This window comes from Equus caballus, chromosome 2, assembly GCF_041296265.1.
Source record: "Equus caballus isolate H_3958 breed thoroughbred chromosome 2, TB-T2T, whole genome shotgun sequence".
Lineage (NCBI taxonomy): Eukaryota > Metazoa > Chordata > Mammalia > Perissodactyla > Equidae > Equus > Equus caballus.
This window is the reverse complement of record NC_091685.1, coordinates 73990330-74006666: the sequence shown is the minus strand read 5'-3', so window position 1 is coordinate 74006666 and position 16337 is coordinate 73990330. Positions and strand designations below refer to the sequence as shown.

The following is a 16337-nucleotide window of genomic DNA, read 5'->3' as shown; positions in this document are numbered from 1 at the left end:
AGTGTCCTCATTTACTCCAAAATGATTAAGAATTTTTGACCCAGAGGATTAGCTTTGGAAAGACGTCAGTTTAATAAACGTAGAAACACTTTATTAATTATGTTGCAGACGTAAACAAACACTCATAATCGAACAACAATATTACAGGTAAATCCTAAAATAAGTATTAAAAAGATCAGAGCATAGAAATAAACTTCTATGCCAAACTAAACATACATATACAAATGATCAGTCCAATGATTTTGTTAAAATAAAAAAAATCCTATTTGTTAATGTGAGACGAAATTTATGAATGAATTTGAATTCCAAAAAGAAAACAAAAATTTGTTAAAAATAATTTGGATCTCCTTAACTAGTTGGTCAATTTCATTTACAAAACTATTTCCGTAAAAATTTTAATATATTAAAAGATCACAAAAACTTGGAAAATATGCTACTTCAAGTTTGCATAACACATAATCCTATCATTATGTGTTCTTTACACAGCTTATTTTGGTTCCTGTGTGATTTAGCCAATTTTTACTTAAATAAATTAGGTAATGAACCTATACTTTATGCCCATTTTAAAGATCAGTCTTAGATATTTCCACAAATTAAATAGTAACATATGATATCAATATTGCTATGTCCCTGTAAAAATTAAACTGTGGAAATTTTATCATGTCATCTAGGAGAAAGTTACTTATAGTTCTATTCAAGTAAAAAAAAGTTAAACCCATGAACCACAATAAAGAAAGGTGTTTATTCAACCACAAATACAAATCAGAAACTGCAGTCCAGTCCAACAACAAAAAAGTAAAACTTAAATTATGTATTCAAGTCAAATGATTAAGAACAAACGTGTTTTAATTATACCTAAGACGACAAACACCTAAAACTTCCTACTACTTACAAGGATTACTGTTCACAAAGGACCTATTTTTGGAAACCACGATGACAGGCTATGAAGTAAGGAAACTTGAAAGCCATTCAGTGACACATAGGCAGACCAATTAGAAGTAAGCAAATTGCTTTCAGCTCAAAAATGATTGTGTGTGAACAGCAAAACAACTGTCCCAGATCCCCGTAGACATTAACTCAGCCTTAGATGATGTTTGATGTTTTACTATCTATTTCTGATCTCGGTATCAGGGGCAGCTTGACTACCAGGAGCATGAGGCTAGCACCAGAGGTACTTTTGCCACCTTTGAGACTGATGGCAAGCTTCCTCTAGGAGTCTCCCAAATCCACAAATCAGAGCAAACAGCACATGTAAATAAAGGAGCACTCACTCTAAGAACAGACACAAGACTTTTGGCGGCAAAGGCCAGGTGGCTTTCAGCTACTCAAAGGAAACAAAGCAGTTCTGAAATTAGATTTCCAGATCTCATTCACTGACTGTAAATTGCTGTGGTTCTCAATGAAATCTAAACTCTGATGCACAGCATACCTTCAAAATAAATTATTTTTTGAAATCCTTCTTATTCTCCAAAAATTACGTGGGATGTTTTCTCCTATCTTCACTACTAATTTGCTATCTGAATTAAACATATCATTCTCATCATCAATTTTCTCACATTTTTAAATTTTTTACCTAGAGAAGTATGTGGAATACAAAAATAGCAGAAAACTTTCAATTCATAAACAATTTTAAATGATAATAAGATAATCAACCAAAGTTAGTATGTTTAATCAACAAGAAATTCTGCAGATAAGGTGCTGAATGTGTTGATGGATGTAAAACCATTACTTTGCCTAGGGATACTTTCAAATTTCACAGCTTTCAAACTAGTACTTCCTCTGTTATCAGTTTGAAGTGTGCCTTTAATTCACATTGTTTCAGTAAGTACAACAGTTCTTTAAAACTATACCGAGTATAACATCTCAACTCCAAGAAATTAGATTTCACATCAAAGAAACATTTCTCAGGTAATACTAGACTAATGCTTGTTGATACAATGTTCTAGAAAAATTTTGCCTCAGGGAATGTTCATTTTAGATAAAGCTGACTGCCTCAGGGGCATTTGGGGAGAAAATCAGATGTTGCCAAGGGCACCTTAGACAGTCTTACTGGAAGACTAGGAGGTTGCCTCTAATTTCATACTATACTGTATGCCATGAAAGGCCTATAAATATTCTCCTGATACTCTAAAACTGGTTCTTCAGCAGATGCTAATACCATGTGCCAAGGCAATTAGCAAGCTCATATTTCAGAGTATCCTGCCTAGCGTACCCTATGTAAATATTTTGAAAGTCACAAAGTAGCCTGGTGATAGAAAAGTGAGCTGTGATTAAAGGACTATCAAATTACTATTTTTAGGCGCTATATCTAGTAAGTATTTTACCATATTCAGGAAGAAAATGCCTTATAATGTTTTATAGATTTGGAAACACAATTAGATTAAGTTGCTGCATTTTTTGACCCTCTCCTTGTTTCATTCCTGCTAAATAATGGACTTTTCCTTCATTTTAATTTTACCGAGTGAATTTTAATTCACTCTATGCTTTCTCCAGTCTGCCAGCTGATTAATTTTGCTCTTTTGCTATAAAACTAAAGACAGAGGATCCATGTTCAATGAAATAGTTCATATTTAATAACTTCAATGAAATTCTAGGTGGAAAAGTTTCCAAAATATAAGTAGACAATGAAATTATTTTAAAAGGTAGATATAGCCTAAGCTATCTTTTTCTGATGTGATTTCGTTTTTTAAAATCATCACAAGCCAGCCCTGATGGCCTAGTGGTTAAAGTTCTGCACTCTCACCACTTTGGCAGCCCGGGTTTCAGTTCCCAGTCACGGAACCACACCACTTGTCTGTCAGTAGCCATGCTGTGCTGGCGCCTCACATAGAAAGAATTAGAGGGACTTACAACTAAAATACACAACTATGCACTGAGGCTTTAGGCAGAAAAAAAAAAAAAAAAGAGGGAGCTTGGCAACAGAATTAGCTCGGGGCAAATGTTTCCCAGACCAAAAAAAAAAAAAATGTCAACAGCATTACATCAATCTTTGATAGTCAACATGGAAAACACAGAACAATAAGTGACCTACTATGGACAGAAATTAGTAGGCTGTCTCAGAACTCATTCAACAGTGATTACACTTATATTACATTTGAAGGTGTTGATTATAGATGATAATAATTTGTGGAATTCCTAGTCTTAAATTGTAAGAAATAATTCCTTTTCTTTCTCCCACTTTTATCTACTTTGAAAATAAATCCACAACTATAGTGGTTGGAAGTTAGGCAGAATGATACCTTACATTTTCCAAAGATGTCGTAGTTGTACTTACTTGCCAAACAACAGCTATTGTAAGAACTTATTAGTATTCTTTTAATAGCTGCTCCTCCCCTAAGATATTCAGAATTGCATTGTAATATCAAAAAAATTCACTAAAAAAAGTCAGTAATAGACAATTGTCATAGGTAGTATGTCTACCTTATCCTTTGAACAATAATGTGCTATGCAGGTACCAGCTTTTCATTTACTAATGTCACTTACTCTAAGGCTAACGAAGGACAGGCTACTAGAAGTGTCCTATTGTAGCTTCAAGATCAAATGATCAAATTATAGTAAAATCATTCTAATTCTGTATGAGAGACTCCTTCAATAATCATAATAAAAATTCCAAGTCTTTATCAATTTATTGGTCTAGTAGAAAAGAAAATAAGGACAGTTATTACGACCATTTAAAAAGACCAAACATAACATTTCAAAAGACAAAAAATCAATCTGAGTTGCCTGTAATGACACATTTAAAGTGGTCAACTGTTAATAACTAAGGAAAAAAAACAAATAAGCAAACAATCTTTAGAGCTAGAAGAGAAGGTTCAAATGTCACTAATCTTGAGCAGGTTAATTAAGCTTGTTGAAACTTAATTTCTTCATTTGTAATAGTAGATTAATAATGTCTATTCTTTAGGTTGTTAAAAAATAATACTAAAAAAAAAAACCAAAAAATGGGCAAAGGGCTTGAGTTGACATTTCTCCAGAGATGATATACAAATGGTCACTAGGCATATGAAAAGATGCTCAACATCACTAAAAGAAGCAAATCAAAACTATGAGATATTGTGTCATGCACATTAGGATGGCTACTATAAAAAACAGAAAACAAGTAGTGTTGACAAGGATGTGGAGAAATTGGAACCCTTGGCCTTATTGGTGGAAATGTAAACTGGTGCAGCCACTATGGAAAACAGTATGGAGGTTCCTAAAAAAATTTAGAATAGAATTACCATATGATCCAGCAATCCTGGTTCAGAGTACATATACAAAAAGTTGAAAGGAGGATCTTGAAGAGACATTTGCATACCCGTGTTCATAGCTGCCTTTTTCACAATAGCCAAGAGGTGGATGCAATCCAAGTGTCCATCAATGGATGAATGGATAAACAAATGCGGTCTATTCACACAATGGTGAATACACACAATTTTATTCAGCCTAAAAAGGAAGGAAATCTTGCCATTTGTGACCACATGGATGAATCTTAAGGGCATTATGCTAAGTAAAATAAGCCAGACACACAAAAAAAGAAAATACTGTATGATTTCACTTATATGAGATACCTAAAATAGTAAGTTAATAGAAAGAGAAAGTAAAATGGTGGTCACCAAGGCTGAGGGGAGGAGGAAATGGGGAGCTGTTGGTTAGTGGGTACAGTTTCAATTCTGCAAGATGAAAAAGTGAGGGAGTTTGGTTACACAACAATTGGATATACCTACTACTGACCTGTACACTTAAAAATGTATAACATGGTAAATGTTATGTGTTTTTTACTACAATTAAAAATAAAATATTTTTTAAAAATTATACAAAATGGGATAATATCTTAAAATGTCTGGCATGTAATAGACACCCAAAAATAGTATTTCTAGATCAAGAAGCATTATGCTGTGTTGTGTAAGGACAAGACAGTATATACCAAAATGCCAGTATGGGAGAAAGCCGGACTGATACTTACTAATTGTGTGACCTTGGGCCTCAGTTTCCTCACCTATATAATGGGATAATAACTATATCTTCCTTAAAGGGATGTTACTAATTAACACATAAAAACTTATAATACTGCTGTCATGTAATAAGCTCTATAAAAGTGCTTGTTATTAGATTGTTATCAGTATCTAGAGAAGGAACAGTCTGTCATTACTTAATATTATATTTTATTTTTAATATTTGCCTCATTGATATTTTGAATGAGTACATTTTTACCATCATCACCCCTTCTAGCCATAATGAGTCCAACTTTAAGAGACACCTATTCATATAAAATACAGAAAATGTATCCATTTAACGTATTTTAAAAGGTTTTTCTTTGTTGAGGAACATTAGCCCTGAGCTAACATCTGCCGCCAATCCTCCTCTTTTTTGCTGAGAAGGATTGGTATTCATCTTCCTCTATTTTATATGTGGGATGCCTGCCACAGCATGGCTTGATAAGTGGTGTGTAGGTCCATGCCCAGGGTCTGAACAGGAGAACCCTGGGCCTCTGAAGCTGAGCATGTGAACTTGACCACTACACCACCAGCCAGCCCCTATTCTAAAAGTTATTTGATTAGAGTAACAGCTGTTAATCAAATTAAAATATTCTAATTGTTTCTGATTAAAGTACCTAATAAGTTGCATTTACTTTTATAAATTTGAACCTATCGTTTCCCTATCATATTTTTTTCATTTACATTATTTTTGACATTTTGGTTGAGACATATATATATATAATTATGAATATAATTAGCACAGATGGAATTTTCAGAGAATAAAATAAGCAAAATAGAGGATATCCATTATAAAAAACTAATTTGGCAAAGTTTAAATATAGTTTATTTTACCTTGTATGTAAATAAAATAAACAAAAATAGATAAAGATACAGAATTATTTTTTGACAAAATGCTTAAAAAAATCTGAAAATAGGTACATTAGCATACAGTTAATTCCTAAATTAACATAAAGGACTTAAAAAAAGGCTATAGAAAAAAATGATTCATATTTGCCACTTGCTATGTGATTGTGTGTAGAAAATATACATATATATTAAATTTAAGTTCTTTTACTTATTTATATCATTAGTAAACCAAACTATCAAATGATAAAGCCTAACAAAATAATAAAATTCCAGATTACTGCAATAGCAAGGTACTTAAAACTTTCTTTTCCACATTTAAACAGTAAACTTTAAAAATCAATAACATTGTTTCTAGTGAAACAGTCATAAAAGGAGAATCTCGAGTTTTATTTAATTATCCCTATTTTACAGGAAGAGCTATAATACTGATTAAAAATATCCAAAGCACACAAACTACATATAAAAAGAAAATAGCCTACCTCACTCAAATTCTAAAGATTATTATTTTTTTATTAAACATGATTATTCTTAAAACCATAAAATAGACTAGTGAAATATCATTGTGCTATTTCTGAAGGAGGGAAGAAAAAATCTGCATTAGGGCATTATTCCTAGATTCTGAATAGGAAAAGCTGCTGCGCATGTTCAGAAGTGGGAGACAACATGTCTGGTTGAGGCCACTATTTTCTTGATAAAGGAAATAGCTTGTGAGTGAGACATTGAAGGTCCATGACTTCCAGCGGAAAGATGCTGGGGAAAACATTGATCCTTTGGAAGAAATTGATAACTGCAATGGCAAAATAGTTTTATAAAGACTTTTTACCTATCTTTTTTACCCTGTACATTTGTATACTATATTAGTTATAGTGTTCATTTAATTATAAGATATTCTAAGTGTAAGTAAAATACTAAGCAAAAATTATATAATCGCCATTTGTAAAATAATCGTCATGAATATATATATATATAAAGGATAAATACTAAAGTTTTCATTTAGTATGGAAGTATGAAGTATGGAGAATGAAGAATGAAGGAATGAAGGCTCTCTTTAAAAAAAACCCAAAACTGATAGACAAAGAATGCCATTCACCATTTCTACTTATGATCCAGGCCAGCATTCAGCCATCCTAGCTATCAACCACCTCTGATGTCAAGATACAACATCAAAAGTATAAAGCTTCTATGGTAGGTCTGGCAAATCTGACTTGATGCGGTTTCTATCTCACAACTGTCCCAGAGATCATAATGCTAAAAGGATTGTTTTCTTTGCTTCCAAGACCAAGAGCTCCATGAATCCAGCAATGGCATCATTTCTAGCATTATTCCAGGGAAAGGTATTTTGCGTTAATGGTACTTGCCTTTTTTCTGCATCAGAGGAAATACAACCTCGGCTATAGAGAGAAGTCTGTCCTTCAACTAAGGGGAGTGACAAATAAATTCTAATTCCTTCCCTCTGATCACCATTATCTACCTCACAAAAGAGCATTCTGGACCTATGACCAAAGATCTATAGATAGTAAAAAGCTTTCACAGAAGATAATGCTAATGGATTTCACTAGAAAATAGGACTCATCATCTGATGAAGCTCTCCTTAATAACGTATGTGGATGCTCTTCTTTAGCTCTGACCTCTAACATTTCCTCTTAAGTGTGGGCACACTACTACTTGCCCTCAACTCCTACACCTACAACCTTAGGTGCCAGGTGCTCCAGTTCTATCCTGGATAGAAGATAGAGGGACAGTATGAAATTAGGGAGGAAAAGAGATTGAAGGCAAGGCAGACAATTAATAGGAAATATAAAAACTCCTATCGCTGGGCACAGGGAATATTTTCAAGAGATACGTAGATTGTTGAAACAGATACAGTAGTTAGAATATTTTCCTTCCAGTCTCGGCTCCACCTTCTTTCTTGTAGTGTTAATCCTTGCCCATGAGAGATGACATTCCCCAGCCTCCCTTTTAGCTAGGTACTGTCATGTCACTAAGTTTAGGCCTCTGGGATAAACAGAAGCCATGTGTGACAACTTTCAGTTCACTTCTAAGACAAGCTGTGTGACCTAGACTTTCTCTTAAATCCTTCCTGCTGGATAGGAAATGGCAATTTATGGAGAACCCTGAGAGAATAACTCCAAATGCCCAGGCCTGGGCAGCAAGTTCTTGATGGTTCCATGGTTGGGAAATAAATTTCTATCTTAACTCAGGTACTCTGATTCAGTCTCTTATTTGCGGGAACTTAACCTATCTCTAACAAATACATTGGCAATTTTAAGTGAGGCAGAAGTGAAAGATGTAAATCTGGACTGTCTGTGAAATATCTGGATTAGTCACACAAACATTAATTGCAGTGCAGCAGTCGAAGAAGAGAGGGAAGATATTGGTGTTTGATATTACTCAGTAGGCAGCGAAAAATATTTCAAGACTTTAGAGCAACAAAATTATGTGGTCAAAGGGAAACTATAGGAAAAGAATTGGATAAATTGGCAGAGGGAATGCCACAATGTATATAATTACCATCTACTGTTACCACTCTGAAATTGAACATGACAGTTTTGGCATAGCATTTCCATTTTCGTGCATTTTGAAACTTATGGACTAAAGCAGTTTAGTACTCGAAACTTTATATTTTATAAAAATTAAATTTTCATTCCAATTACAAATCTGAGCTGGAGGTGGTCAGAAATGGAAATGATCAATAAAAAGTAATACATTACTAAAAGCCTTTACATAAGGACTGTTCAATTGGCAACACACATTTAATATAATCTTCCTTCATTTAGCAAATATTTTTCTAATGCTAATTCTGATGCAGTCACCATGCTTAGGCTAGGTGAATTGTAGGATTTTCAGGGAAGAAAGACCACATTGTATAGCTGTAGAGAGTTCACAGTCTAATAGAGTAGCCAACTCTGTAAAACAAAAGAGGTGCAAAGAGTGGAAAAGATGAAAGGATTTTCATAAATGGGAAAATACATGTAAATACTCCAGGAGCTTATAGGAGTTGGATGGTGCGTGTAGAAGATTCACAGATCAGTCTTTAAAAATAAATACATAAAATAATTCTGGCCTAGATCATGAAAACTAAAATTGTATAAGAACATAAATGTCACTCTGAGTCATAATCATTAGATCTAAAAGCAGTGTTATTGTACTTACTGTAAGAGTAGAAAAATAAATGCTTTATAGAGGTATTCAATGTTCCTTTTGTATATCTAGCTAAAAAATTTAAAAATGTAATCACAAACAAGCTGACTTCTCCTAAGAATCAGAAAGGCACACAGTGACCACAAATATAACGTCAAATGAGATCGTGTTCTCAATTTACAAGATGCAGAAAACAGCCAGAAAAAAAACAAAAACTAATGCATGTCTTAAAATTTTAGGTGGAGTGTCTGCTTCCTAATTAGCATATAAAATAATATCTATAATACAACATGAAATCACCTTGGTTTTCTAATTATTTCATCTGTTACCTATTTGAAAACACACACATATACACAAATATAAAGCTTATAGAGAATATATATACATTTATGCATAGACCTATATATACATACACATAAACATATATAAACATACATACACACATGTACACAGAGTAATTTATTTCTCAATTCATTTAGTTATACTTTCCTAATAATTTCCTTGAAGTTATAAGAGCTGGAGAGTTAAAAGTGTTCTGTACTTCTCCATAACTTCTATCTGTTAGAATGAACCCATGGTAAATTGACTAAATTTTGTACTCAGTTCACACTTCCTGGAGGTGTCTGATAACGTGACACCAGCTCCACCTAAGAGTCCCTCTCCAGAAACTAGCAGATCAGTGAGCATGCTCTGACCTGCCTTCTCTGTGACATCTGACTGTTGACAAAACCAATCTTAAATTCTGACTGGTGGGTATGGCAGTGTTGGTGATGGTGGACGTGGCGGGCTTAAGGAATAGAGATGTGGAGTTTGTATCACAACCATTGCTTAACCAGAACCCAGATGACAAGGATAGGGGTCAGGATGCTGCATGGAGCTACCCTTTGCTGCTGTAGAAACTCATTCGCCCCAGAATCTTCAAAGACTGCCTACTGCTTCCCTTAGGGGGTCAGTTACCTCTCTCTTGATTAAATCCCCTGATGATTTAAACAATATGAATAATAATCCAATATAAAAAACACTGCATGCTACAGTCTCTACCAGCTCTGATCTGCAATTATGTACACTGTATACAAGGCTTTTTTCAGATTTTTAAACACAGTGTGACCCACAGTATTCAAAAGATCAAAAGAAAGAGAGAAAAACACTCATGAGAATGCAATGAATTAACTGTGAAGAATTCCCAAGGGAAGCCTATTTTCTCAACTACAATAAAATATAGGTAACGGTTATCACAGTTATAAATATATGTCTCATAACGTATATATATTTATAGTATATAAATATATCTCATAATGAGAAACACTGAAAATGTATTTTTTTCCTTCCTTTTCGTGAGGAACATTGAGCTAATATCTGTGGCCAATCTTCCTCTTTTTGCTTGAGGAAGATTGCCACTGAACTAACATCTACGCCAATCTTCCTCTGTTTTATGTGGGACGCTGCCACAGAGTGGCTTGAGGTGTGGTGCTAGGTCCATGCCAGGGATCTGAACCTGCAAACCCTGGGCCACCAAAGCAGAGTGCATGAACTTAACTAGTATGCTACTAGGCCAGCCCCTAAAAGTGCATTTTTAATCAAAATTGGATATCCATTATTGAGAAAGTATTCTTGAACAGAGAGAAGAGTGGTTTAATTTGTTAAATTTCTCCACATTATTACTAATTCTTTAATTTTATTTTTGGTATCTATTGCCGAAAGTAAAGTAGTAACACTCTCTTGCCTACTATTATCATAACACAAAGGCAATCATTTCACAATATATATGAATATGAAATCATCACATTACACACCTTAAATATATACAATTTTGTCAATTACACTCAATAAAAATTTCCCTCAATGCTAAGGGTATGCTATATACTCAGGAAATACAACCAGGATGCATCAGAAATCTCAGGAAAGTTCTGAGAGGGTATTCTTTAAAGATTCTCATTGTTTGAATTTTAATGCCTTTTAAAGCAGTAGAGTACTTTACTTGGAGTAGGCATGGAAACCAATTGTTTCATGTACTTACTAATAGCCATAAAAGTTGATAAGACTCTCAGGGGGCTTTACTCCTCTGTAGCCCCTAAATACCACGAAATATCCCTCCCCACCAGCCATTATCTCTTAAATGATCTGTACACTGGAACCTCAACTCAGATGAAAAAGGCAAATAAAAAGAAAAAAGAAGTTAAGAAAGGTTTACTTACTACCCAATAATTCCAATTCAGGCATTTTTTAAAAAGTCAACTTACAATTTGAGTGCCTCTGAGACGCTTCAAACTGTATTTTACATTTTCACATTGTACATGCCCTTTCATTTATTTTAAGGTTGAATTTTTCAAGTTAAATTCTAAGACTTTACTATTGCTTCCAATATATGGAAAGGGTATTAAAAATCACTTAAGGAGTGGGGCTGGCCCCGTGGCCGAGTGGTTAAGTTCGCGCGCTCCGCTGCAGGCGGCCCAGTGTTTCGTTGGTTCGAATCCTGGGCGCAGACATGGCACTGCTCATCAGACCACGCTGAGGCAGCGTCTCACATGCCACAACTAGAAGGACCCACGACGAAGAATATACAACTATGTACCGGGGCGCTTTGGGGAGAAAAAGGAAAAAATAAAAAATCTTTAAAAAAAAAAAAATCACTTAAGGAGTAAAATGTAAACTGAAGCTGATGGTGAGTTTTGCAACATGAATGACAACCAGCTCTTAAGACAATGTTCAAAATGAGCTCCTAGTTTTTTGTTTGTGTGTTTTTTTTTTTTTTTTCAAGGTAACAGGATGTGGTTGTGATTTTTTTTAAGACTCTGTTTTTTAGAGCAGTTGTAAGTTCACAGAAAAGTTAAGAGGAGGGTGCAGAGATTTCCCATATACCTGCTGCCCCGACACATGCATAGCTTCCTCTATTATCCACATTGCCCAGCAGTGTGCTATATTTGTCACAACTGATGAACCTACTTTGACACATCATTATAACCCAACGCCCCGTTTACCTTAGAGTTCACTCTTGGGGCTGTACATTCTATGTATACATTCTATGGGTTTGGACAAATGTATAATGATACATATCAACCATTGTTCTATCATACAGGGTACTTTCAGTCCTAAAAACCCTCTATGCTTTACCTGGTCATCCATCTTCCTACTCGCTACCTCCCATTCCCAGGTATTTTTATTGAAAAAGAAATTTAATCTCTAAGGATTTGAATTTCAATTTAAGAGTATAATTCTGATTTTATTATATGTTATTTGAAAATAGCATGGCCATCGTTGGCACTTTTGCTAGATTTTTATTATATTGCTTCCAACATACAGAATCTTTTTTGTCATTCTTAATTACCATATGTACTTTAGTGAAATCAATAATATATACGGTTGAGGGTGATATTATATCATTCATTACCAGTTAATTCATTGGTTTCCAAATTCCATACTTGTTTATTACATGATAAACAGTATAGTTTAATTGACATAAAATATAAATGTCTGAAATTTGCAATATATGAACCATGGGATTCATGAGCTAATGATTCAATTTCCTTACAATGATGCTAATTTCCAATTCTCCTAATAGGTACATATATATATTTATATTTGCAAGAATGGGGTGAGGGAATCCTTTACCCCTGTTCTTAGTAAGGGTAGTGGCGTTCCTACAATTCCCCCACTGAGGAATCTTGTGTTCTTGATTTTATCACTACTCAACAGAGCTAAAAAAGCAGAAAATGCCCTGCGACCAGTGTATCTACTAAATATATCCTATTGTTGAGAGTTTTTTTGTTTGTTTGCTTTATTTTAAAATCACATAATTATACCCTGAATATAACATGCTGGTTCTATCTACTATAGTTATTTTTAAATGTGTTGATTTCTCTATATCTCTAAGGCAAACTTTTATTTTTCCTAAAACATAGGAATTCGAATCTCTAGAGGAAGTTTTATACTAATAACCAAATATATTAATGATTCTCAAAAGGATAAAAGTTCTCTATGTCTATATAATGACATTTTGTACACTTGAAAGGGCAATAAAACTTTATTCAAAGAGCATTGCGAGGATAAAATGGGTAAAATTATTTTAAACTTTTTCTATGCTAATACTCATTGCAAGCTTGCCTTTGGTTTTGCTATTTCTCTGTGGTTTATATTGAGGAAATTGAGAAAATGGGTCATCAATGCCAGGGCTTCCTATGTTCATCTACTCTCACATAACTCTTTGCTCTTTATTCCTAAAGCTTTATCATATATGAAATATATTTACATATTTATATTGCATGTAATACATATACAGAGTACATTTTAAAAACAATTAAAATATAATGAAGAATTGTATTTTCAAATACTATTCAAAATAGTTTTCAAATACAATTCAAGAGAAGATATAGTTCCAACTTTGATTAAGTAATAACTTGCAAAATAATGTCAATTGTGTAAAACAGTCACAAGAAGAAAGGTAAGAATTAATTCTATAATTCTAGTATTAATTATGCTGAGGCATCCCAAAGTTTTTTTAAGTGAAATTAATGGTATTTTTATAGGAGAAAAGAACTAAACAGAAGTACTTCAGTTAAATTGTTTCTAAAAGCACAGGTTCAGATTTCCTTGTTTCTTTGCCTTTATATAAACCGAGTAGACAAATCCGTTACTTAAGATATCAAAGCTGATGCGCAACATTTAAAGGTAGATTCATGCACTACAGACTTATTTCAAGTAATGCCTCAGAACCACGGGCTTCCAGCTGAAAATGAACCAAAAACTAAACAACATCTTAAAAGACATAGAAAAAGTTATTAAGCAAATAATTCCCAAAAAGGGAAATAAAATATGTAAATTAGCAGTGGGGTGGATGGTCTAAATAAGGATTCTATATTATGCATTCTGAGTGGAGAAGTCACGCTGTCAGCACACATTTTATCATATTAATAATATGCAACAGGTGGCTGAAGGGGAAAAAAGATAGCATCTATCTTCTCCATACCTTCCAGAAGTAATCTTAACAAACACGCAGTTGTCTTACTAAAATGGTGATGCTAAAACCTTATGTAAGTTTTTCAAATAAATCATATTTTCATGTATCACATGTACTTCAAAACAGATATTTCCCAAAAATATTTCAATAAATCCTTTACTTAAATATAACATATAATTTTGATGGATTTTTTCCCAGAGATCACATAAGAATAACTGAAAATACTCTATCTCTATAGAAGTAGGCTGAATGAATCCTAGAATATCTAATTCTTCCAGGCAACTCGGCTTGCCTCAGTAGTTTAAATCAAACACCTTTAAAGACTGTCCAAGTAAGTCTGGCTGCTCTTAATAATTCAGTAAAGTGATTTGAAAAAGTCAGAGAATATTAAGATATTCAAGATTTGAAATATATTTTAGAGAAGAAAGTCTAAAATTCACTTTTAAAAGATTTTAAAGGAACCATTAAGAAATGAAATGTCATCATGTGAAGCACTGTTCAAATACTGATGAAATATTCAATATTTTTTCCAAATGAGGGCATGATAAATTCTTCCCCAGGTTTGGAAATACCTCACTCACTCCCTCGTCTTTTTGATTGTATTCAGCATAAACTTAAACGAAACAAACACGTACGGGGTTTGCTTTTATAAGAGCATTCATTTAGCAATAAAATGATATTTAAGCTTTATTCATAAAGCATGGGAGACAAAGCTCTCCATTAAGTATTATCATTATCATTTTTCATCTCTCTACCCATGCCTAGTATCAGTGAGCTACATGTAACTTTAAAAATTCGTGTTTCTTCAGGAATCCTTCTGTCAGAATCAGCCACGCGTTAGATTTGGCTTGTCAGTTATTTCATATAAGAGATGCTGGGAGATGGGGGTAGACAAGCCAGGATGAAAACTAGTCTAAGCTTCCAGGTATTTTCCCAAATCGTGACGGAGTGTGAGCTGATGAAAGAAGTTAACTCATCTCCACGTAGTGGACTGCAGATGGACTCCACGAGAAATTCTCTCAAATGTCACAGAAAGGGTTGGCAATGCGTCCGCAAATCACTCGCTGCCTTTCAGGCCTTCTGGGTTTTACAGGGTGCACTGGGGGAGCTAATGAAGGGTCAGGGCAGCCTCCTCCCTGGGACAACCGAGTTGACTGCGTGGGAGGTGAACCTCACTCGACGCCGGCAGCTCTTACTCCGCTCCATTCAGATCAGGTGGGAAAAAATGACTAGCTAGTCAGGACCCCTCGTTCCAAGGCAATCCAACGTCGGGAGTCTCAAAACCTGACTCTGCCGTAATAACCCTTTTGGAACCCCCCTGGGGGAGCCTACAGTTTAACCCTTTTATCGCTACAACCTGCGGGCGTCCCTTCCACCCCACCCCCTCACCCCAAAGATTTCACGGCAGTGATTCATTTTAGAATAAAACGTAATCGAAAGCATTGCAAACATGTTCTGTATTAAAGTTAATGCCGAAGCACAAGTCTGATGAGCAATTTTATGTAATCAGGAGCAGTTCAACTTCTGCCGACTGGTGCCGCCAAACAACCTCCCACCCCTGGAGAGCGGGCATTTATAAATCTTACATCTTCCTACGTCCTCCCTCAAATTCCTTAATGGACCATTAGTAACGGGATCGATCCTAGTTACTTTAGGAGCAATACATCGCCAAGGCACATTTGCTGTGTTGACTAGTGGCAGAAAGACCATCAAAAGTTGAGAAGGTAGAGCCAGCACTTCGCAGACCTTTGGGGGCCGGGGGAGGGGAGGAAGTACAGTGGGAGAGCGGGGTGGTGGGAGGAACAGTGGGAACCTGGTGAGACCTGAACTCCTGTGCATCGAGCGAGCAAGCCCTTCCCCTTGCACCGGCCTGGGAGGGCATCGGAAGTGCCAACTTCTCCAGCCGCTGTGCGCCGCCGCGGCTCCCCGAACCCCTCTCCTCTCCTCGGGAAACCGAGCCCGCCGGCCACCCGCCCCCGGCCGCCGCGGCCCCCGCCTCGGAGCAGCGCGCTGGTGGGCCAGGGCTTGCGGGTGCGCAGCACTTACGTCTCGGAATTTGTTCCACTGTCCGACTTCCTTGTCATACTGAGAGATGGTGGTGAGCCATTGTTTATCATCCAGAAAATTACCGCCGTCCGACCGCCCCCCGGCCGCAGACACCGCCGCGGCAGCTGCGAGAGCCTGACTGCACCAAGCGGCTGCACACACACACAATACGGCTGACACCTTGAGCATCTGAGAAGGGAAACACAACCAGGAGCGGGGGGTGGGGGGGGGGGGGTACAGTGTCAGACAAGGGATACGAAGACCCGGAGACCCTGGAAAACGTGCATCAGAGACGACAGGGGTAGAGGGAGGAGGAGACAAACAGGGGCAGGGGAGCCCCCTCCCCGCAGGCTTTACCCCCAAACCCGGGC

General features: G+C 35.8%; 1 protein-coding gene across 2 annotated transcripts in view; it reads right to left on the bottom strand.

The window, feature by feature from the left end:
- The window catches only part of SPOCK3 (SPARC (osteonectin), cwcv and kazal like domains proteoglycan 3), a 456613-nt gene that overhangs the window by 439600 nt on the left and 676 nt on the right, over positions 1-16337 (bottom strand). For both annotated transcript variants that reach the window (XM_070257231.1, XM_023636338.2), the window contains exon 2: positions 15967-16155. In XM_070257231.1, coding sequence (XP_070113332.1) covers positions 15967-16155 — 189 coding nt within the window. The remainder of the gene's footprint in view (positions 1-15966; positions 16156-16337) is intronic.